At 37.0% G+C, this 26,008-nt stretch overlaps 1 protein-coding gene across 4 annotated transcripts in view; it reads right to left on the bottom strand.

Annotated features, from left to right (window-relative positions):
* Positions 1-25,028, bottom strand: part of LOC137274345 (magnesium transporter NIPA2-like) — a 44,274-nt gene extending 19,246 nt beyond the window's left edge. The window contains exons 1-2 of one of the 4 annotated variants that reach the window (XM_067807492.1): positions 24,831-24,988; positions 12,125-12,189 (exon numbers count right to left, since the gene is read on the bottom strand). In XM_067807492.1, coding sequence (XP_067663593.1) covers positions 12,125-12,189; positions 24,831-24,837 — 72 coding nt within the window. In that variant the 5' untranslated portion in view covers positions 24,838-24,988. Of the gene's footprint in view, positions 1-9,491; positions 9,606-12,124; positions 12,190-17,423; positions 17,562-24,830 lie in introns of those variants that run through there. The other 3 variants (XM_067807495.1, XM_067807493.1, XM_067807494.1) reach the window with 3 other exon arrangements.
* Between the last annotated feature and the right edge of the window lie 980 nt (positions 25,029-26,008).

Genomic DNA, 26,008 nt, shown 5'->3' with positions numbered 1-26,008 from the left:
TTGTACAGTTAACCATGGTGGACAAGATCCAGCTGACATACTCATATAGTCACCCAACAATCACTGTATTACTGTGCAGCCGGTGGCCAGCTGGCAGTCCATATCACACCATATAGATATATTGAAGCAACTGATATTGTATATCCGTTAGTTTGCTGTCAAATGCCACAATGGAGCAATTGATATTGCATATCTGTTAGGTTGCAGTCAAATGCCACAACATTTCAGATTCGGGTGGTGATATGTAAATACATCCTGATCAGACAAACCAGTGATTGTCATCATGTTAAAAGAACTGGTGTTCGCTGAGTAATGTATACATAGTATTTAGCAAAGTGACTGAATCAGTATGGTTTTACCCTGCCTTAGTGACATCAAACAGTATCACTGCGGGGACACCAGAAATGGGCTTCACACATTACCCATGAGGGGAATCCAACTGAGGTCTTCAGCATGACAAGGTGACGCTTTAACAACTTAGACTACCCCATTGCCCCATTCAGCAAAGAACTAGAAACAATCAGTTGCGGTTAATGCTGCTGTAGAATTTCAGCAATATCACACTGGAGAACATGAACACTGGTTGAACATATACTTATGAAAGGATTGAACTCAGGCCTTCAGCTATTGAGTGAATGCTTAAACCACTGAAGCAAACTGAACATCGCAATATCACATAGGGGACATCAAGCTTCACCTACCACATGGTTTGATACTCGTCATTGTCATCTGAAATAGATACAATCCAATATATCCTCTTAATAACTAGCTCCAGAATGCTCTGTAACAATTTGAACACAACTAGGTTATCAATGATAAATGCGCACAGCATCTATCATACGAACTGGCATTTTATTCAAAGTGTGCTATCATGTTAAAAGTGAGCGAGTGCGAGTAACTTTAGTTTTACGCAACTTTTATCAATAATCCAGCAATATCATAATGGGGAACACAACAAATGGGCTTCATAAGTTGTAGGCATGTGGGGAAGCAAATGTGAGTCTTCACTGCCACTGCCACTGAACCAAGACCAATATTATGAAAAATATTACCTTTCAGCCTCTTCTTTGGACAAACTGAGTGAGTTTAGTTTTATACCACTTTAAGCAACATGCCAGCAACATCATGGTAGGAGACACCAGAAATTAGGCTTCACTCACCCATTTGGGGAATCAACCCTGGCAAACATTTCAACCATTAGACTTCAGCATCACCCCTAGGACAAGAAAATTATATTAGCTTCTAGCAACCTGGCTTCAAAGATGTGCTGAGTGCTAAGCCCATGGATATAAAGAAATTCTTATCTTTAAAGAGGCAAGTCTAGATAAGTGAACAGCTAGTCTACATGTGCAGACAGTTTAAGGATTCCAGTCTTATAGAAGGAAAATGTTCCTTTTTTGTATGTTTTTAAACAAATTTATCATTTAAACAAACAATATTACGTCAGAGACTTGTGCAAGTCTAAGCTTTCCACACAAGGTCAGAATACATAACACAAAAACTAACGTATAAACAATCACTCCCTAGGGGATTAGTAAGATAGTGTGTGTGTAACAGGTTTTAAATCATATCATAGTTGAGGATCTTGAAATTTATCTACAGACATGAGTCATAGCTTCAACAGACTGACCAAACCAACGCTGACCCAAAGGAGGCAAGAGACAAATTAACAAAAGTCCATTGTCAGTCACAGTCTGTCAACATGTCTAGTGATGTAGAATCATGTCACAGCTGGTAACCTTCAGACGAAAAATTATATTAGTGAGTGACTGAGCATGGTTTTATGGCGCTTTTAGCAATATTTCAGCACCAGTCCATTGGGGACACCAGAAATGGGCTTCACACATGAAAATGACATGAAATATCAAAAACTTTATCACAGGTTATATATCTGGAACACATCATGCTATATTTGGTCAGAATTCAATGACTGAATCGGGCAATCAATTTATCGTACTCATGAATTTACAATTATATTGACCCTAGAGCAACAAATTACTAGTCTAGAGTAAACATTGTCTGCCTGCTTCTAGGGTGGAGATGTAAAATTCATTTAGCATGTTGACTATTCAAACCAACCACCGTGCTTCCTTCTATACACATTTTAGTGTTATTTGTCTAACGTCATTAGCATCACGACAGCTAAGCAAAGGTTTGAATTGCCCACTGCTTATTTCTGTACAAGTTATGGCAACAGTAAATGATTGAGTTTAGTTTTACAATGCTTTCAGCTAAATTCCAGCTTTATCACAATGGGGATGAGTTCATACACTTTACGATAACCATGTAAGGAATAGAACCTGAGTCTTTGGTGTGATGAGAAAACGCTTTAATCACTAAATGGCTACCCCTTGCCAATGAACGACAATAAGGATCATGTACACACATGTGACTTCGAATGGAAAAGGCTGTTGTAACGTAGAGAATGGGTCTATACAGGTCCATACTACTCAAAGTGATTTGATTCTTCCATATTCCTATGGTCTATATTTCCAAGTCTATATTTCCCACTTATTAGCGTCCAAGGCAAGAAATGAGAGACATGGTCGATCTTAAGCACACTTTACTTGAACGTAAACAGTGAAATTACAATAGTGACAAAACAAAACCTCATTTCCTATTCTTTGATGCCCTTTAGCCACATCAATTGTGATTAAAATATCACATTGACTATATCAACCACTGAGACTTGGAATTTGGAGTGTACCTCTTACCAGAACAAAACAGACTTCAGATGTTGGTACACCATGACAGAATCAAGTGCTGACCTTCATCATGAATAGCCAAAGATTCAACCACTCGACTAGTCTACTTCACATTCACAGTAACTCGTAATTAGTACATGAATGTTAGCATGTCAGCTACTGCTACACTACAGGTTCATACATACATAATACATAGATATCTTGATATCTGATATGATCACCTTCATTACTTATTCACAATCTACATCAATTTGTAAATCACTGCTGATCACTGCTGAACAGGCAGTGCAAGGTGTATTCAGACAGAGTCAATACAATCACACCTCTCTCAAGATGGATGTTAGCTTAAAATGGTAACATTAGCAGACATATTCCTGAAGGAGGTCAACAATACATACATCCTTATTTGATATACTGACTAACTGACTTACTTCAGTAATGACAAATAACTAAGATTCAACTGAGTATAGAAGCTGATAATCTATAAAGTGTGTCCTCAACTGACTCTCCAACTGAAAAAAACCCACTCAAACATATGTCAGCAATCCTGACCATTCCATAAAGTTTTGACACCCCAGTGACAGCGATACTCTGCTGGGCAGCTATTGTAGCACAGCTCTCAGTGAGTTAACATAAACCTGTGCCTTATAGAAGGGGGGGATGATTAATAATAGTATCAACATCAGAGACACAACAAAAAGCATATCCCACACAAACAATCCATTACATCAACAGCATTAAGATTTATGGAGGCTAAAACTCACTTCACAACTTAAACTGCAAATATTATTTGCTACCTTGTATATACACTCAGGTTTATTTTAGAAATATCCTGCTCTAGCAAACTGGCGCCAAGTAAACATTCACTAGAAGGACCATACACACCTGATTTGTCAAATATAGCACACTGAATGTACCCTACCATACTCTCACAAATTGGGCCTGCAGCCAGGCTCCCTAACTGGTCTCATGGTGTGATACATACGTACAACCTGTATTTGTCTAATAGTGTCAGATACGTACTCCCTGCGTATGTGGGTGACAGATGTCTCTCCGCCATCAATATATAGTACAAATATCAAAAACATCCTGTTCACATAATATTGTCCTGTGTCCAGGGTATGAAATAATTTTTCAGGATCACTAGCAAACCCGGGTTAGTAAGTTTTAAAAGTTACTAGCCCAAATGAAAACTTACTAGCGAAATTAGTAAATGATGCGTCGGCTATTTTGATTAGTGTTTATTCCTTAACACTTCTTCTCACTTCGCATCTCAGGAACAAGTAAGGATTTCAGCTTCGAGTGTAGTTTCAATAATCAGAACTGTTGGCTTGAAAACAAAACAAAAAATTGTAAAAAAATAAATAGAAAATATTTAATGAAAAAAGGCCACAAAGAGAACTTTCACAGACTGAAATTTTACACTAGCAAACTAGACTGTCGTGACTCTATTTTACTAGCCAGGTGAAGTTGTACTTAGCATCGGGCTACCGTGTTTGTGGTTATTTCGAACGCTGTCTGTGTCCTGAAAGAACTGAACCAGTGTGGTCTGTGATGTGTAACAACTAGTGCACTTGCTGTACTATACATCTCCAATACATTCACCTCAATACACAAAAGGTTACTGATTATGATCAGCTGTCTGTTCATCAATGTCCTTGACTATGAGGGCAGCTGTTTATTGGTGATTTAGATACATCGTTTATGACCATGACTCAAAGAATACCCTATTAGTCAATAACATATGTACCTATTGACACTTTTACATTTGCATTGTAAGCATCTTGCTATTTCACAGTGACCTTGTGACAGATACCACATGCTACCTGCTGAAGGATTTTACTACTTCAACAATAAGCAAGGAAGTATGTTTAACTGTTACTTAGTCCTGAGAAGATCTGGTCAGGATCCATCGTCAGCAGTCCATAAATGTCATAACAGTCAACTAATGGGACATCATTTTATTAAACATGTGTGGATCAATGCTATATAAGTGATATATAAGTGTGGACTTACATATCCCTTAGACAAAATGAAACAAATTTAACTGCAATTTAAGTAATCTGCATGACAAGCAAATTCAAACTCTCTCTACTTAAATTGTTCATCTTACTCAATCTACCCAGCCCTAAAATGCCAAATAAGGTAATTTCAAGAGGAGAACCTTTAGCAGGGCAAAACACAAAGGTTAATTAAATCATTCAGCTCAAACATTATGAGTGTTTGTGTTTGGTTCAACATTGCTAAGACTAACCTCGAAACAGAGGAATTTCTGCAATAGTTGTTTTTATGCACAGAAGGAACACAGTTCACATTGACAGCTCAGGTGACACAATATTACCCTGGAGAGAAGCATACTACTTATACTAACTACTTATACTAACTACTTGGATACACATGCCCTACCTCAAGATGCACCTGCATAAACAGTAACAGCAGTAAACCTCAGCAGGAGTGAATACAGCTTTATATTTCTTTCAGCAATATTCCAGCAACATCCCAGAAGAGGACACCAGAATGGGCTCTTCACATGCATTGTACCCAGATAGAGAATCAAACCCTTGGTATAATGAGCGACTGCTTCAACCACTAGACTACTCCACCAAACACTTTTGTTAGGAAATAAAACGCCCTTTAAGATTTGTACTTGATTTTCTACTACTTTAACTGAGTTGTGTACCCCGGCCGTACCTTGTATGTCACTGTGCCATATAAATACACCATATACTTATTACTTGTATGCTATCCATTGAAGTACATATAGGCAGGAAGCCACTAAAAGCCATGATGTACATTCATTAGAGTAATAAATATCTCAAAAAGGTTGTTCATCGAGTCTTGTTTAGTGTCATCCAAAATATGTTGTTGTTGATTCCTGACCAACATTTACAAACAGACGAAGTACATGCAGTACATACAGGCAGGAAGCCACTAAAAGCCCTCATATACATTCATTAGAATAATAAACATCTCAAAAAAGTTATTCATCGAGTCTTGTTCAGTGTCATCCAAAAGATGATGTTGTTGATTCCCGACCAACATTGACAAACAGACGAAATCCTGATACGACTAGAAAAATGTATAATCTTTGCTACTATGGCTGTAATGACTCCAATGTGAGGTTAATATGATACATGTCATGGATATACGGCAATGCTTTATGAATATTTTCCACGAATCCCACAACACGTCACCCACTAACATAGCATTCATTATACCCAGTGAAATAATATCATCATTTGACATGTTTTGACCATTTTGACAATTTTTCACCACAATAATCAGTGACCATATTATTGTCAAATGGAATACAAGAGAATGTTGATGAATATGCTGCTTACCACTGATATAAACCATTTTAAAAAACTGACAAATTAAAGTGAACAATACTTTTTTTTATCAAAAATTGTGACTTTTTTTCAATTCTGGTGACTGTGAATAATGGCTAGGATTGTTGTCCATACAATTTGTCCTATTTGTACACCTCAACTTCTAAAATGCCACTCAAACAAGGAACTCATTTCAATCTGCCAAAGATGTGAGTAAATGGCAACTGCCTATGACATGCACTACCTGACTGGTAGTAAAGATATCATAGTGTTCTTCACAGTTTTAAGGTAGAAAGAACGAGGGTCAATTTATATTTTAACAATGTAAATTGCAATATTAATGAAATGTTTCAGATAAACTTGAACATACAGACAATAAATGAAAATAACAGCGTGTCATTTGTACATATTGCTTTATACTGCCATACTGTTGTCACAGGTCTCCGCATACAGATAAACCTCGATACAGATAAATGCTGTATTTCAGCTATGCTCGCAGTGATGAAAAAATATTTTTGGTGCCCTTATGGCATGCCTAATTTAGGAGAGACGTAACTCACCTTTAGTCATTTAATCCCCAAAACAATTATATTTCCAAATTAAATAATGCCATATATATTTGAAAGCTTATTAACCTGTGTCTCAATTTAACAATAAATTTCAAATAATCATAATCATTTCTTCTAAAAACATGTGGACACACTTGATATCTGAAAGGAACACCTTAAAATAAACAAAATATCAAGTGAGTGTCAGTTTTTCACTGCCTCTCAGGTGCCAGGAACCAGAAATGGGCTTCACACATTGTACCCATGGGAAATGAACCTGGCCCTTTGGCATGACTTGTGCGAAAACTTTAACTACTCTTCTACCCAGCTGCCCCTCACAATTCTAAACAGGTACCAGAGACCATATACCATATGGTCTCTGCAGGTACTCATCACATTTACAAAATTTAGGCAATCTGAAAGTTGTGAAATAATTTGAGTGGCCAACTGTGAACAAGAATAACAGGAAGGTGATGATACTCACTGACATTCTATCGCCAAGAAACATTAGTAATTGTAATGACATTCCCCCACTGCTGAACAACAACGAACCTTCAGAACACTCTGATGATAGAAACACATCATCTCCACCTGAACGTGTTACTATCTCGAGTCATACTCACTCCCAAGTGACCCTGTGTGAGTCAAGCGTGTCCAACATGTAACTGTTTATATGGCAAGGTCATACTGACATGAGGCAACACTGGGTGCAATGGAGTTTGCCCATTGTCAGTGGTAGCTAGGGCTGTCAACATAGTCAAACAAAAGGTGATTATGTTCAGGCAATATAGTTGCATTTACACATGTCAATCAGTGGGTATATGGGATATAGATGATCTGTGGGCCTAAGCGCATCCAGTCTGGAGGTGTATCAGTGAGTGAGTTTAGTTTTAAGTCTGACCACCCGATCCTGTTAGTTGCCTCTTACGTCAAGTATAGTCACCTTCTATGTTAAGCATGGGTTGCTGAAGGCCTATTCAACTCCGGAGATTATCTTCATGAGTTTTGAGGAATATGAGATATAATAGTAGATTTGTGGGTAAATGTGAAGAAGTTAATCTGTATTAATATTGAACACAGTCACTCTCAGTGGGTATATGAGAAGCAGTTCATGTGTATTTATATGGGACAAAGTCAGTCTGTGGGAACATAATAATATGGGACATAATTGACACGTGGGCGTATGAAATGGAATTTATGTGTTGGTATATGGTATATAGCCAGTCTGTGGGTATATGAGGTGTAGTCGATCTGTAAGTCTATATGGGAACTAAGTCAATATGTGATATATCAGATGTACTCCATCTGTAGGAATATTTTGTTGTAGTCAATCTGTGGGTTTATGGGATAAAGTTTGATGGAGTAGGTATATGAGATGAGTTTGATATACAAGCATATGGCACACAGTCAATCTGCAGGTATAAGAGATACAACTGACATGGAGCATTGGGAAAGTCAGTCTGTGGGTATATGGCAAGCAGTCTAATGGTTATCATTTATAAAAGAAAGATATGCAAAACAGAATAGATCCAATCCAGACAGAATATTTGTCACTCTTATACCAGCATATTTGATTTGACAAATGTTCATGACAGATTTACACTGTCAACACAGTCAAAACATATCTGGTTATTGTTTCATTGAATATGGTAAATAATACATCTGCTGTTGACTTGCTATTGTAATATTCAGGGTTTGTTACTTAATACTTGTATATATGTTATCCAATATTCAGGATTTGTTAGTCACTATTTAGGATTTGTTACGCAACATCCAGGATTTGTTACCCAAATATTCAAGATTTGTTACCCAACATCCAGGATTTGTTACCCAAATATTCAAGATTTGTTACCCAATATTCAGGATTTCTTACCCAATATTCAGATTTGTTCTTATCAGCAGATAATTGTGCTATTATGTTACAGCTTAGTTCAAGTCAGACGATTGCTAAGTGTCACATGACTAAAATGCAACGAAAGTACTTTGATGGAAACTGACACCTCATAGTGGTGTTGACACTGATGTAAACAAGGTCAACATCAATTCATATCATTAACATCTTCGTAAAACCATATATGAATATTAATGGCTAAATTGAAACCATTCTAGTGGATTAGAATATTCCAAAAATGTTGACTAGAAACCTAACTTTAAAAGGCAAGAGTCCTTAGCTCACAATATTCACACATTTCTACAAACCCTGAAATATTATCCATAATGTATGAACATGTTTTAACATGCAAAAAATAATCTCTTTACAAACTGATTCCATTTGTGAACTGGAACATATTTTCTTCAGGTTGAATTTATAAAGTGATAGATAATATTAAGAAATAGATCATGTGATTCTGATAACATAAGTCTTAAATTCGACATGAAGTGATAGGATGATAAAAATGTCTACTAAAAGAGAGAGATAGCGTGTGCATGTGCATGCACATATAATCTCAGTTGAAAACCAAATATAGATTCATAGTCATAATCACTTCCAGCAACAGACTTGTGTATATCCGTCAGACTGCAGTCCATGTGACCTGGCCTGGCTGTCATTACGACATCTACAGCCAAACTTTCACAATCTACAAGTGACCTGTCTAGTCCTTACCTAGATCTGTTTGTCCCCTTGTCATTCAAGTACAAACAAGCATTCCTCTGGGCCATACCAGCAGAATAACTTATAAAATGATCTCTACACCGAACAAATTTTCAGCTTAATAGCATCTTAGCTTCACCACATGGATCATTGTTGTTGTCTAAATACCCCCGGTCCAACTCGAACAATGTCCTAACCTAGTTTACCTAACTCAGCCCCACCTGACACTAACATCCACAACACTGAACATTGTCACACATACAGGACAAGGTATAACCTGGAATGTCTCACAATATGTTGTCCAGTTAAATCTTACCATATTGAAAAGGTAATCCAGGCATGTCCAAGATAGCCCCTACTCAACACTGGCCAAGGTTATCTTGTCATGGTCTGTTGCCACTCCCTCACCCCTACCAGATAACAATGGAATGTCCCAGTGTCAATATCAGGTGTGTCCATGCATTAATCCAGGGGTGCAGTATACAGTATAGGACAAATTCACCTGTGTAGCGTCTGTTCATCTCATCATTCACCCAGCAAACACACGGTCTGAGTCAGGTATAAACCTTGTACAATTTCTGTGTAAGCTTTTAGGTCAGACTTCAGCTTGTAATTAAAATAACTGTCTGTGTCTAGGACACTTAATATATAAGATCAGTGTATAAACCAGAGTTTATAATTCTCCTTTATATATATCCAAGACTAGCACAATTATGGAAGAACAAAGATATTTCCATCAGGAAAACATTAAAAAACATTGATCATCTAAAACAATTTCTGCATATATGTTTGTAGTATCAGGCTGTAAACTGTCATAGAATAATGGGTGAGTGAGTTTAGTTTTTAGCCGCTTTTGGCAATATTCCAGAAATATCACTGTGGGGGACACCAGAAATGGGCTTCACACATTCTATCCATGCAAGGAATAAAACCCAGGTCTTTGGTGTGACAAGCGAACACTTTAACCACTAGGCTAAGCTACCATCCGGTCATGGAAGAAATGTGTTCTTGAATTACATCAGAAGAAAACTAACTCTTATGTATATATGATTATTTAACTGTAATAACACCATTTACAGTGATTTTGAAACAGCAATGTCTCATTCTTGATCATATAATATGGAAAAAAAATCAGACTGAACACAATGATAAACAGGATTATTATTGACGGTGCAGATTAAATGACACAGAATATTATAAGCACACACAGACATGTCATGAAAATAAATAGTTACTGTTTATCTCCATCAATAAATTCTGACAGTCGCCATGGTCACACGACCATGATGATAGTGTCATCATGTCAGCATGTCATCCACAATATGTATCAGACAATATATCATATATCTTTCTATAGTGTGTAGCCTCCTTTATGTGTGTGTGTGAGAGAGAGTGAGAAAGAGATAGAGATAGAGAGATAGATAGATAGACAGATACATAGATAGAGAGAGAGAGAGAGAAAGAGAGAGAGAGAGAGAAGAGAGACAGAGACAGATTCAGCACATCTCATTTGAATTTCAGGTTAATCATCGCTAGGTGACTTGTCATCAACCCTGCTGACATCATTTGTTTGAGTATCATTCTACATATCAGGCTGACAATTTCCACATATAAGATAACTATCAACAAGAACTATGTAAGAGATTCAATCATACCAAAAAACCATGTATACTCATGGAAACAAATAAGCTAACACATGAAAGGACAAGTGTTCCTTAATTCTTTTCCAAGTTTCTTCAAAAGGTATGTATTGCACTGTGAGTGAAATTCTGGAAACAAGTAAAGGAAGACTTGTACTTTCATGTGTTCCCTTATTTGTTTCCATGAGTATATTTCATATTAAGTGTCCCAGTGACATCAGCTTGTTTTCAGAGGAAAAGTTAAAAAATGCACCGGCCACAAAAGTAAAACTTTCAAAACATTTATATATTGACAAAATGTAGCCTTATACAACAGTTCATCTGTACATCAAAGTACAAAAGATGTACAAATGAAGAGTGACCACACTTCATTACTATATGAAAATCGTCAGCCGATCTGAGACTAAACAGAAACTGTGAGCAAGTGGGAGAGTGAGTATATTAGCAATATTCCAGCTGTACACACAGTACCCATGTGGGGAATCAAACCAGTGTCCTAGGTGTGATGGGCGGACACTAAATAAATATGAACACTATGACAGGAATGGCTAAAGTGCTAAAGAAACACACTATCAGCAATAATGTCACAGGAATTTCACATTACCAAAGCATATCACAATCTACACCTATCAGACAACTACAGTGATCTAGGTAAGGTAAGAGAGAAGCTTGTGATCCAGACCTCCAGGACAGGTAAAATAATCAGAAAGAAGAATGGGAAACAAAACCAGAAGGAACTGAAGAAACCACAACAAAGATGACAACTGTACATCTCCGTGCTATGTTTAACATCACCAGCAACCTGTCAAAATGGTTCTTGCAGTTGTAAGAATCACGTCAAGGATCCGAGGATTAGGATTAGATTTGCAATGTATTTTTTTTATGAAACTCTCCTCTTGAACCTGAACCCTATGATAACTGTATTCATTGTTAAAAATATATCACTGATATATTATCACATAAAGGACATCAATTTAGTGCAATCTCTGTATAAACACATTAACACATATATATAATAGCATTCACTAGCATTCAGCTCAATATAACTTATCAAATATTTCATTGATGCACTTTTTACTTAAAACACTGTTCCAGTCTAAACTATCTCTATGTGGATATTTCTCCTGTGGATAACAGGAGGCAAACAATTACATACTAATTATGAAGGATATAAGTTTGGTTTAAATCCGTAACAGATCCCAATTTGCCAACTGTACTAGCCCTGGCTACCAACCGCCAGAGTTAAGCCAATGTTTATCCATGGCAGCTGGTGATGTCAACACAACACTGAGACCTACTGCCTGCCAACCTTCTTTATGCCATATGAGATTTCCCCAGCAGGGCTGCCGTACATTCCCTCTACAATGACCATAACTGCAAAGCAAGCACAGTGTTAGATCAGTCTTCATGCTATCCACTCCACTCGCATGCGGTATCGCAGACAGCGGTGGCGTGGACCATATTGATGGAGCTGCTGCTGCTACTGCTGCTGCTACAAAGCTGTTGGTGAGAGAAGAGATGCGGTCTGGCATGTAGTTATTCTCCTGCAGCTGCTGGTTATATATCATGACAAGGATGAATAAACACTCTACTATGCAGACTGTGTACCATCAGTAGTCATGGAATACAAACCATGTTCATCAGTTGTCTATATACTATGTTTACCACTAAAATGGAAAGTAAGTCTTACAGTACTATGTAGAGAGCAACTATAAATATCAATGTAACATTCTTGAAAGATTGTCTGTTCATGATTTACAGATTCATATGAAAAAGAGGGAAACAAAAGAACAGGAATATAAAGCATCATATGTACACCATACATTTTTTCCAAGAAAGGCAAGATGTGAACATGATTTAAACATTATATGTCTGAGTGAGCTGAATTCAGTTCCTACTTGATTCTGTGGTTGCAGAATAAATTAGGAAAATATCTTTTCATGCAGAAAAACGTGTAGCTCATGGGAAAAGCATTTTCATGCGGAATACCTACAGAACATGCCATTTTTTTTGCTGCAGAACTTACTTAATTTGAAAGCTGAATCAGGATTGTGTATCAAATGCTACAATATTCTGTAGAGTTTGTAATGTCATTCCTGATCACACTGCACTGAAGTCATATAAGCTTGAGGCTGGATAATAGCCAGAAGTTACACAATTTCATATGATCATCCTTTACTCGTTTCAAGAAACCCATTTGAGCAAACACTGAAAACTTACAAAAAAAACAAACAGGCCCACCTGAGGATCTACTTGAATAACACATGGACTCTGGCCTTAATACCACATGCTGTAGATTCTATGATACCAAATGTTACCGATATTGAACAACTATGAAATCTGAAGTAAACCCACCTTGATATGATTCTGAATTAGATTAGTTGGAATATATCGACACATCCGTTTGCTGTCTACCTACGAAGTTAGTTTCCAAAAGGCGAAATCCCCAAATATTTGTGGACCCTCTATTGTCTATTACTTTCTGTGGCCCTGTGATCAATCTACAGAATCTGTTCATTTTAATCAATGCCTGTTATTAATGTAAACAAAACATAAAAAAAGAAAGAAAAAATTCAAAATTTTTGTTCAGAATTAAATACACCAAAGAGACTAAGAGAGATGGTATGCTTATCAAGCCAGTTTCACTTTCACTACAAGTGTTGGAAAGGATGAAATTCAAGGCTTCCTTGACCTAACCCAAATGTTGAAGGTGAACAAATTAGTAAGTCCCTGAAAACCCGACACTTACAGTGTAAGAATAAGATTGCCACATCTGTGTTCACATTCACGAAGATTAGGTATTGATAACACAATTTCTTAAAATGTCAGTGACATGCAGTAAAGTAATTTCATCAGAACTGCAAAAACCTAGTACCAATGCTAACAATGACATCTGCCATATAAGTGAGTGAGTGAGTGAGTGAGTGAGTGAGTAAGTTTAGCTTTATGCTGCTTTTAGCAATATTTCAACAATATCATGGCAGAAGGTAGACTAGAAATGGGTTTCACACATTACACCCATGCTGGGAATCGAAAATATGTGTTCAGCTTGACAAGCAAACACTTGAACCACTTGGCTAGCATACTGCCCCTATCCCCTCCTGCCATAAAACTAAAATACTGACGGGTATAAAGTTAAAAACATACCACATACACACAATGCAACAGAACTGCCACAACTCAGCAAGTTTATATAGACTAAGCTGCACCTACGTCACACGATTAGTGACAACAGTTGGCTCGCTGGGTCGACTTTCCTTTGGAATTAGGAATGTTATATTGCTACCACTTGTATTATTCTGAGACTAGATGTACCATAACAAATAACTAAACCTGACATATTTTAACATCATCTGACCCTCAACTGTCCGCAACATGAGTTAAATCTAACACTTACAAAGCAAAAACTTCTGTCAATGAAGCAAAAATTTATTACACATATACTTTTCATGACATGCCAGATTCTACAAGATCAATAACACTACACCATTTCCAGGAAACAAAAAGAAATAAAAAACTGTCCAACATACAAAACAATCAGTTCTACTCTTACTTTATAGGTGTCTGTAATAGTGGAATGTAGCTGAGACACAATGTCTGGCAAGTTAAGACTTCATCACTGGCCATGTTATTGACTAGTGAGAAAGCCTCCCATCTTGAACACCCACATACTTCAGCCCAGGTATTGTTATACCTGTCCAGGTATTGATTCGGTCGTCACACAACCTTAACTCAACCGCCAGGTGATGATCAACACTCATCAAACTAGCTCAATATTGAAAAAGACAGAAATATGCCTATAAATATTTCTGTAATTATTAATCATCATGGTGGATTGGAAAAGGCAATTCAGCAATGGTAAGTGCCACCTGTTGCCAAGACAACAAAGCCAGCTTAACAAATTTGATCTAATACATAGATACATATCTAAATAGCCTGTTTGTAGCCTTGCCATTGACGACATATCTATTAGAAATTAGAAATGGGTGTGTTGGGTTTTAACATCTCTTTGAAAGAGAATATCTGTATAACAGCTAGTTGATTGTTTCATGCATTCAGCAATATTCTAACTCTCACACTGGCCTGGAAATAATCAGAACATAGTTCTAACATCATAAGCATTGATCTGCTATACTGGGATATGGTGACAAGGATGAACATAGTCACTGGGCATGTACACCTGGTCCTGATAGTTGCTCCTTACGTTTATGTACGTTGCTGGAGAACTACTCTAACCAGAATCTGTACGGATAACCTGTCAGTTTCTCTCTCACTCACTCACACATTGTGAGGCCACATGCTTACCATGTAGGTGGCAGTTATATCCTATCCTCAGATCACCTTTGTCAACTAGATCAAGGAGGTGGATAAGTTACTGCTGGGTTTCATACGACTCCAAAAGTTATTTCTACTTCTCTTAATCTGATCAGTCACAGATCGATATTTACAGTTAACATCTCATGGGGATGATGCTCACAAACTAAGGTTCACAACGAAGGAAAATCAAGATTCAAACTATAATTTCTGGTTCCTGACTCTGCTAAGTAATATAACTCTTCACAATCTTATCGAATGCATGTTACTGATATATATATACAACCAGGCATTGTGACAGTTTCATTATTTGTGTAATTTAATACATTTTAATTCCACACAAACATGGTGATGGTCCAGGTAGCTAAAAAACATGTATTTGATTAAATCTGCATTGTACATCTGGCACCGATCATCTCTTCACAGAGATCAACAACAATTGTGTTTGTGGTCGTAGTACTAGTAGCTGCAAGGGTACGTCCTCTCTCCTTGGTTATTGTATTATTGTATACATAACATCATCGTCTGAGTGAGTGAGTATTGTTTTACACAACTTGTAGCAGTATTCTAGAAATATCAATACATGGGATACCAGAAATGTTTTACACATTGAACTCATGTGGGGAATCAAACCTGGGTCTTTGTTGAGGAGGAGAATGCTGAAACCACTAGGCTACTTTACCACCCCTTGACTGATTCAGACTGATGGAACAATAAAATCTTGGTGTCATCTGAGTGAGTTTAGCTTTACTCCGCTTCTAGCAATATTCCTGCAACAATAAGGCAGGAAACACCAGAAATAGGCTTCACATATCGTACCCATGTGGGTAATCAAACCCAGGTCTTCCATGTGACGAGAGAATGCCTTAACCACTAGGCTACCCCACCGCCCCAAACATCATCTGACCAAACAGGGTTTCAAACAACAGCACAATCACAGGTTACTGGCAAGTTCAAAAGATACACTTCCGCACAACAGACTGCACCACCATGAACACCCCCATCACACACACACACCCAGACCTCACAATAAAAAAATCTATGTTCTATGTTCTGTTCTATGGCTATTTGGATTTTGGATATCTTATTCATGAATAATGGCTGTTTGGATTTTGGATACGTTATTCCTGAATGACTAGCATATGTGACACTAGAGCCTTCCGCAATCCCAGTTACATGTTGCATCTGGCATCACTCAGGTCTCGCATCTCAGTTTTCAGTTGGTTCCAGATCATTTCATTTTCAAGGGTCATTTTCATCCAACGATTCTTTTTCAAAAATTGACAGGATACTAGAAATTATCCTTTCATGTTTATGAACTAATGAAAATGTCGCATTTCATTTGCCACTGGGAAGTGTTTTGACACTATATATTCCCACTCCTGAGGCACTGCATGACAAAAGGAAAAAAGAGAGAACCACCTGATTCTTACTATCGCCTTGAAATAAACAATTCTGAACCAGACAGTCCAGTGATTGACAACATAAGCATTTATTTGCTTGATTGGATCAAGTACACCTGATCAGATTGGTCGCTTGTTCCTCCTCAACTGGTGTCTTGCAGAAGGTCAGTTCAAACTGGGAGTGGGATGTGCATGAATCGACTCAAGCACAAAACCTGTGAAGAGCACACATACATGACACAACAGATTCCCAAGCCTTAAATATACTACTCAAAAATAGTAAAGAACGAATCCATTTCTTAAGGTAATAGTATTTTACTTAATCTGACAAAATAACGTTTATGAAAACTGAAAATGGTGTTTCTTCTGCATTTAAATACTTTGGACATCTTCTCTCACACACACTCATGGACACAAGAATGGGCTTGGATGATCAGCTTTGATTATGATTTATTGAGTACTACAAGATCCTGAAACAAAATTTCTGGAGCACAAAAAAAAAAAATATGTCTCAAAACACTTACAATGAAACAAATTTTCACAAATTCATATTGGTTACACTATGATTTATGAACTGCTGAAAAGTAAGAGTTCCTGTCCAAAGGTCACATTTCAATGTGTTAACAATGCACAGGCAGACCAAGGTGGGAAGGTAGTGGGTTTAAACACCCTTATCCCCAACCCCGGATCCACCTAGGCAGTGCATACAAAAATGCATATGCTTTATGATTTTCCAAGTCGGAATACTTCATTCAAACACATTTCGACACACAAATACACTGATATATATAAGCCATGTGTATATGCACACACTTGCAGAGTGTAGAGAAGCAGCAGGATGAGAGTAATGTCCCTTGTTTTAGACAGCTCCCTGCACCAGCTATGTTTTACCTGCTCAGTAGGTGTTGCTGTGGAGTTCAAGTCGAGCATTCTGTTAAAGACACTGGCCTTGGTGAAACTGTATCTACACTGAACGTATCTAAGAGTCGACAATATCCAGCAGGTGACGAGCCCCAAACAAAGGAAGAACTGCCTCTAAAAAAAACAGCCACACATGCTATATGCCTATTTACAGGCGTGTTCTCACAGTGTGTAATATGTGTAGCATACGACACGTAGTAGCTACAAAGATCATAACAAATTCAGGTTTTATGTTCTGCAAGATTTTCACTTTAATTCGTAACACTAACATTATAATGCATAAACTAAATTTCATAATTTTTTATACTGGTGAATTTTGCAGATTCAGTAAAATTTTAATATGTTTGGGTTTGGTTTGCTTGAATGTTTAAAGCAACTTTGAGTAAGATATGTATGTATAAATGGTAGAAACAAACTAGAATACACTTTAAATATGTATGTGCACCCTATTACAAACAAATAATTCACAAACCAGCTTTACTCAATACTAGAAGAAAACAAACAGAGTAAGTTTAATACTGCACTTTTTGCTAAAGTGTTAATGACAATGCAGGACAATTTAAGAAAGCAAAACAGGTTAAACAAACTGTGTTATGTTTTGTCACAAATAAGTATAAATGGAAGTCAAATATAGTTTCTTTACAAAACAAACACTGACAAACAGAAACGTTTCAGTTGTGTTAGTGTGTTTATTTGCTGCTTGTGGTAGTATTTCACGGATAGAGTCAGGATGCTAGAAATAGAGATAGGTTTCTATGTACCTATATTAGGAACGGAAAGTGGATCTTGGTGTGATGGCCACCCAACCATCCAAACATTTTCAGAACAATTTCTTGACTTTTCGTATTCGTATGAAAGGCTTCTCACCATAACCAACTAGACCAGTACATTAGCAAGCATTTCCAATATGCTACTCAAAAGAAGTTAAAGACTATCTGGTGCTATAATGAGGATTTGTGTGCCAGCCTACCGTAATGGGAGATGACTCACTACAGCAAAGTCCAGCACTGATCATTACAGACCAATGTAGAATCTAGATGGCATTGTCAAGTTTCACCTTATTTCTGAAGGTGGTTTGTCAGTTGTTCAAAAGAAGTCAGATCCATATAGCTTAAGATGAAGAAACAGCTAAATCATAAAAATAAATCCACAGAACTAGAAACAGAACAATCAGATCCCCAACATAATTATTACCTCGTACCCAAAAGCCTCCAATACAATGCTTGTGCTTCTATCAGACGAATGAATTTCTGCCCACAGTAATCACTATCTACACTGATCAACATTTGAAATAGGTAACACTTTTCAATGAAGATTTCTAGCATACAACTCAAGAATTTTAACCCAAGAGGCTCCTATCTTTTTTGCATAACCGTCATTACAATACACTGCATACATATCCTAATGAAAGTACAAATTTGAAGAATGATTGTTAAGCAGCAAGACCAGATTTACAAGTATCAGTATGCCCTATACTATTGTAATATTTCAAAGTGACAGTGTGTGTGCAAATACTGTAAATTATGAAATAAATGTGAACATTTTATTAATGCGATAAGTGCATCTGTACTCCTCTCGTTTTATTAATATGACGCATTCAGTCTGACCTTGAGCACTAATTTCAGTGACAGTTATTGATATTCATTGAACTTATTCACCAGCAAATTATGTAACAGCAGAGGGAGTGTTGACAATACACATTACACCAATACAGATCACTTCCTTATTGGAGGTGTCTCAAATCACATGTAATTATGACTGTCACAATCACTGGTCATTGTTTAAAGTCGCTCAGGCGCATAAGTAGATCAGACATTCCGCAACATTTATAATGTTGTCATAAGACAAGTAGCAGCAAGCAAACACATGACCAAATATAGCAGAGTAATGAAAACATTGTCAGCTTATTTCCATTCATTGCTTAACAAGCCTTATTCAGGTTATTTGGTAAAAACAAGCATGAAAAGAAACTGAACAACATCAAAGATTCCGGGTGTCATATTTTATCATAAAATACAGATTATTGAGCTTCAAATAATTTTGTGATGCATTTTAGAACTGACCCTCTCACTCGTACTAAATTTGTGACACACATATTTCATCATTTAGGGGAAGTCATAAATCATAGGCTTAAATAGTCCTTAGTTTGAGACACTGTTTTCACCAGTTATAAGTCACTCTGACACTCTAACATCAAGTAACTTGTTGCACAACAAAGGGGGTTTCACCAATTGCTCAACATTTTAAGAACAAACATCTTAACCACAGCTGCCTCAGATACACTATTTCAGTGACCAAGTCTGGTAGAGAACCTTTTGGGTATCTCCTCTGAACAGTATTAAGGCTGAAGATCTTAAGAGGCATTTAGATTTAGGATGGACAAGAATACATGGCATGTTTTATGGATAACAACCTCTGTTCACTCTTTGTTTTAGATCTAATTATTGCTCCTTCATCAGATAACTTCTTTTTTCTTCACATAACGTTTCAGAGAATTCTCATCAGGTGAATGATGAATGGACAAGAATTAGCTCTGAAATGTCATGTAAAAAACATAAAAGAAGTTGGTAAAACATATCAAGTGAAAGGCTAACAAGTGACTCACAACATGAGCACAGACATATATTATGGTCAATAAAGTATGCCAAACACTTCTTGATTTGCGTCTGCTAGACTGAATGTGTTTGTTGGAACATTCTGACATAGTGTTCCCAGAAATTATTGAGAAAATCTTTGTTTCTTTTCTAATGATGCTAAGATTGGAAAAAGGGCTTTCACTATGCACTAAGCATACTAAGTAAGGGAGACAACTCTTGAAGGCTTAGAAGGCAACTCATTACGTCAAGAGTTATCTCCCTTGTCTGAGCAGACGGCTTCCTGTGTTGACATGGCAGAATTTACAGCAAGAGAGAAAAGAAAGCTCATTCTAGATGATTTTGAAAGGGGTGAGGCTGATGCTAAAGTGTTAGCTTGTAGACATGGTATTCCTCTGTCTATAGTATACAGAACTTTGAAGAATATTCAAACAGGAATCGGGATAGAGCACAAAGCAGGGGCAGGTCGGCCTAGGAAATTCAGTGTTGTGGATCGCCGAAGACTTGGGCAGATTGTGAGTAGGGGCAAATTGAAAAGTGTTGAGAACATCAGAAATGAAATGATTAGCAGAGGAAGTCCTCAGGTATGCAATGAAACAGTTAGGCAGGAATTACAGAGACTTAATTGGGTGAAAAAACGTGGAATTCCCTCGCCGTTGATGAAAGATGCACTAAAGGAAAAACGTTTAAACTGGTGTCGGGCTCATGAAATTAAGATTGGGATAATGTTTTCTTTTCGGATGAAAGTTCTGTTTGGCTTTTCCCTAATTGTGTGAAAATTTGGACCAAAGATACTGTCAAACCTATCTACCAGCGACCAAAACATAGCCCGAAGTTTCACATGTGGGGTGGCATATCGGCTCGCGGAGTGACACCATTGTGTGTTTTCACGGGAAACTTGACAAAAGAAAGATACGTTGACATTCTAAATGGTCACTTTCTTCCGACAGCACAAACATTGTATGAAGATGATTGGATTTTCCAGCATGATAATGACCCAAAACACACTGCACGCTACACAAAACAGTGGTTGTCGGGCGAAAATGTTCAAGTTTTAGACTGGCCCAGTTACAGCCCAGACCTAAACCCAATTGAGAATGTGTGGGGAGTCATGAAGGACAGAATAAACCAAAAGGGACTGAGAAATATTGAAGATATGAAGGCCAAGGTGGTCCAATATTGGGATACCCTGTCACACGATTACCTACAAACTTTGATGGGTAGTGTGCCTAGGCGTATTCAGGCATGCATTGCTGAGCGAGGAGGTCTAACAAAGTACTAAAACAACACTGAGACTGTAAAAGGATGATGTTTTAACATATTTATGTAAGTAAAACGCCAGAAGTTAATAAACGTAATGAGTTGACGCAACATGATTCTCAATAATTTCTGGGAATACTATATATGGGCCTATGGTCTATGATGAACTGAGCTTGCTGAACAGAATCTTCATGAATCTTTTGGACCTGTGGTTCTAGTTGCAGACTAGATTGATGACACTGTTGGCATTAACTGGATAATTCAGATGATAGTGCACACTGCCAGTTGTCTTCCCATCCACATTTTAGTCTTGTTACAGCAACTTCTAGCATGGGTTCCTGCAGGTTAGTTTTCCCTGAGTCTACAGTGAGCTAGTGAGTTTAGTTTTACTTGCTTGACAACAGTGTCAGTCAGATACCTACATGGAAACATTATATTCATTGCAATAAAGACGCTGACTATCCATGAAACAGTTTTCCTTTAAAAGTTGCCATTAATTGGTGCATCATCATCATCCTACCCTATCCTTTGTAAGTGTACAAAAATGCAAACTTTTGTTTGAAAGGTGAAGACAAATTTTTTGTCTACTTAAATAATTCATGATTAATCCTCATCTATTTCTATCTATCTCATAAACAGTTTGTGTCCTGTCTCTATTGAGTACACTTACAACAATAAAAGAATATTTGCCTTCACTCGTTTATTTCTGGACAAGATATCTATGTAAATGAGACGGGAATTTCATCTCATGCTTCTTATCCACAAACTCATGCCATCTGAAAATTAAAAGATATTCCTGACAAACCTTACTTGATTTGAAACATGTAGGTAAACCATGATATATGGTCTTTTTCATAGTTTCAAAAATGATAGTACATGTCTATTTTGTCTCAATACATGATGAATGGACAAAAATATAATGAAATTCCCCAGTCCTTAACTGTCCTAATGTTAAATAAAGAATTAAGAGTTTACATATTTTTAAAATATGACCAAAAAATAACCTCCCTTTCACCAAATTATATTTTTAATGGTCACCTTTATTAACTCAATTTCACATCAATAAGATCAAGAAGGAAGGGTAAACAAACATAGAAATGTTCATGAAATTGTTAGTGGATAAACACAAAATGAAAGTTACGTCTTACCCCTTAGGACAGGGCAACTCACACTGGCTGAATAAGAAAAGTAAACAGTAGTATACAGCAAGTGTGTCACACTCACACGCTAGAAAAGAATGAAACCTAGTCTAGAAATTCAACAAAAGTGAACGACTACCATAGCATTTCATATTACTACAAGTAAAGGTATGACAAATTAAGTTCAGGCATATGACAGAATTTGGTAATCCATATATTCCACAAGGATATAGCAGTAATATTTCCGTTGATTTTTAACATTTCACATAAAATATCTTTACTATGGTTATAAATGATACTCTAAAGCTTGAAAGGATCTGAAATTTAATTTGAATGAAGTAAGAACTATGAATATGATGAGCCTATGTTTATGACATAATCAAATAATGATTAGTATGACAAATAACAATTCTAGTCAGTGGTAAGGTCTGAATTTTAGCACTGAATATCCTTCAGCTACTCTTGTCATAACAGTGTTCACGATGGTTTTTCAAAGTAACAGGACACTGGGTCCTGTAAGTTTCAGATGTCTGTCTGACCCACTGAAAATTCGCAGGACCCACAGAATAAAGTAAAACAAACATTTCAGATATAACATTTCTTATAATTCGCATTGAAATTATTAACATTATATGATAACAAACATAAGACTTATAACAGGAAATAAGTGTCACATGACATAATAAGCAGAATTGTTAATAATTGTTATTTTAGTTCCAAAGAACATCCTCTTAGAATCAGATGTAGTGATTGAGTGGCTTTCCATCGCTGTTACCAGTATCCCAGAATATCCTGGCTGGGGAGACCAAAATGGGCTTCACACATTGTATCCATGTGGGAAATCGAACCTGGCTTTTGGGCATGATGAGCGAACACTTTAACTACCAGACTACCCCACTGCTCCAATAAAATTTAGTAAATAATTAAATACAAAAGTATCTACATAAGTGAATTGATATTAGAATTATACAGGTCGAATCCTTGCCACATAACTAATATGCATCTATTCATAAACAAATAAGCATAAGAAATATCTGATTCAAATACTATTCAACATTGCTTAAAACTCAAGGAATTGATTTGAAAACAACTAAAATTGATCAAAATATTGTCAGTGCAAACACTGCAGTCAGCCAAGCAGGGAGATTGTAATCCAATTCAGCGTGTTTCCTACTAGTAGAAGAGTTACAAAACCAGTAGTTAGTTAATCATAGTCAGGGTTATTATCAATGACAATGCAGAGCCACAGCAGATGCAATTCATAAACCATTGTCTACACAAGTATCAAGGTTGTTTGGAAAAACACAGAAACTTCAGAAAATCTGGCTTACACAACAAATAATTTTCATGACAGTATTTCCCTTGCTGAATACAGATACATGAAAACATCTGCATGGTTTACAATTGTTTATAATGATATGCAGCAGATTTTCTAACACAGTATAAGACAACTGATGACATTCCAATAGTGAGATTCACAAAATCATTTCAAAGCCTACCTTCTCAGATCTTATAGCCAGTGATAACAACATTAGTACTCTCTCTCCATGTTACAAGGATTCCTTGTAAAACTGTAAACACCTTGTGCAGGAATAATATCACAGTCCAGCATAAATTCCTTTACATTGGGCACTTATCTAATCCCTCCCCTTGTGACCCAGCAATATTCTTGGTGTCAGCCATTAAGACCATAGTGTGGCTTGTTTACATTGGTAGCCTGGCAACCTCTCAAGCCATCAATGAGGCTTTATGTTAATAGGTTATATCACACATCAAGTTTTGTGAGAAGGGACCAAATCATCGCCCATGACAAATTTGGGGAAATTTTCTATATGTTTATAAGTTCTATATGTAAAATTAAATTTGAATGATCTTCACAGTTAAATATTATTTGGTTTTCACACACAGGCGTGTTCGCTCATAACACACCCGAGACTCTAATCAATGGTCAGGCTTCAATGAATCAAGCTAAAAATAGAACAGGTTCGTTAAAAAAGCTTGGAACCTTATCTAAACACTCATCTATGGTATTTACTGGGCAATGTGCCATATTATTATGGAAAGAAATTCTGTTGTGTCACTCCTGTCGCGCCCGTACACGAGCGTCATTGGTACTCATAATAAAACCCGTCCCAATGTCAACAAGACAATCAGTGACGCGGAAATCTGACGAGACGAACTTTCCTGAAACAGAATCCGTGTAGGATGTGTGACGAAATGTACACCGTGGGCCTCATTATGTGCCCTACTGAACGAACCAAATATGTTTAATATATTAAAGATTAATACTGGGACGTGTCATGTCGAGTCACGGACGCCCATTAAGACTGTGGTGTTTCCTAATTTAGTGATAGCGTGCGGGTGGAACATGTGAATCAACTTACCACACATACGTTATTACCGCCATTTTAGATACTTGGACTGGATGAATGTATGTGACTTAGTCTCTATGTGGCAGTAGATAGAAAAAGAAAGGACCAAGATTGATCCTTTTACTATCTGACTGAATTTAGTAACTGTTGATGAAGTTGTTGCATTAGTCAATCAAGCATCCCAAGATACACAAAAACTGATGACGATGTGAACCGCAGCTTCAAATACTATTTGTGACACCACAAATTATGTAATATTCGTCGTCACTTGCCATCGAGAGACACAGTGGGCTACATTGAACGATTATGTGAGGAGGATTTGCATTAAAGATGCTTTACATCACAAAAGTTTGGTTAGAATGAAAGAAGATAAGGAGATAGCCACACTACACGTATTATCAGGTTTTCATTAACGCTTACAGGGAAGTTAGCAGCTTAACAGGAACGCCTCAAATCAAAAAACCCCGACTTTATGTTTTCCTCTTCCAAAATTATGTACTTATTTCTGTTTAACACAAAGCCCAGAGTTGTTACAAAAGCTCATGGTTGTTTGCTGGTTTACGGAAATGAAAGGGGAATATGTTAGTTGTAAAATTGACAGGTGCATTGATATCTCATGCATGACGTGTTTGGAAGCAGATTGCATTCTACAGGTACCTCGAGAGATTCTAAGCGATTTTAACGGGATCTCAGGATTCTTCGAAACTGATCAATGTCATCGATGTGACACTTCCGACCCCGTGAAGATGCGACTTGGACTAATGTTGAATCGATTATGTACAGATTGTTGTGATATGCCTGAAATACAAATGTAGCGCCGTAAAACAATATTTGACCGTAGAAGCAAACACCATCTCCCATCATAAAACGGTGATCTTTATCTGGTCGGTGGAGTTGCTTAGTGATTAAAGCATTCACTCGTCTTGCCGAAGACCCGGGTTCTATTCTCCACAAGGGTAGAGTTTCTGAAGCTCGTTTCTGGTGACATTGCTGAACTATTGCTACAAGCGTCGTAAAACCATACTCACTCACTGGACATTTACCAATATTTACCTGGCTTTTTTTCAAACACATTCCCACATATTTTTCCGGCACGAATGTAATTTTAATGACTGCTGAATTATTTTAGCTTCTTATACTTGATTGTACATCGTTTTTGTCAATGTATATACTAACGGTTTCTCAGAAAG

The sequence above is a fragment of the Haliotis asinina genome, chromosome 2, assembly GCF_037392515.1.
Source record: "Haliotis asinina isolate JCU_RB_2024 chromosome 2, JCU_Hal_asi_v2, whole genome shotgun sequence".
NCBI classification, from domain to species: Eukaryota; Metazoa; Mollusca; class Gastropoda; order Lepetellida; family Haliotidae; genus Haliotis; species Haliotis asinina.
This window is presented reverse-complemented; position numbering and strand designations above follow the sequence as displayed.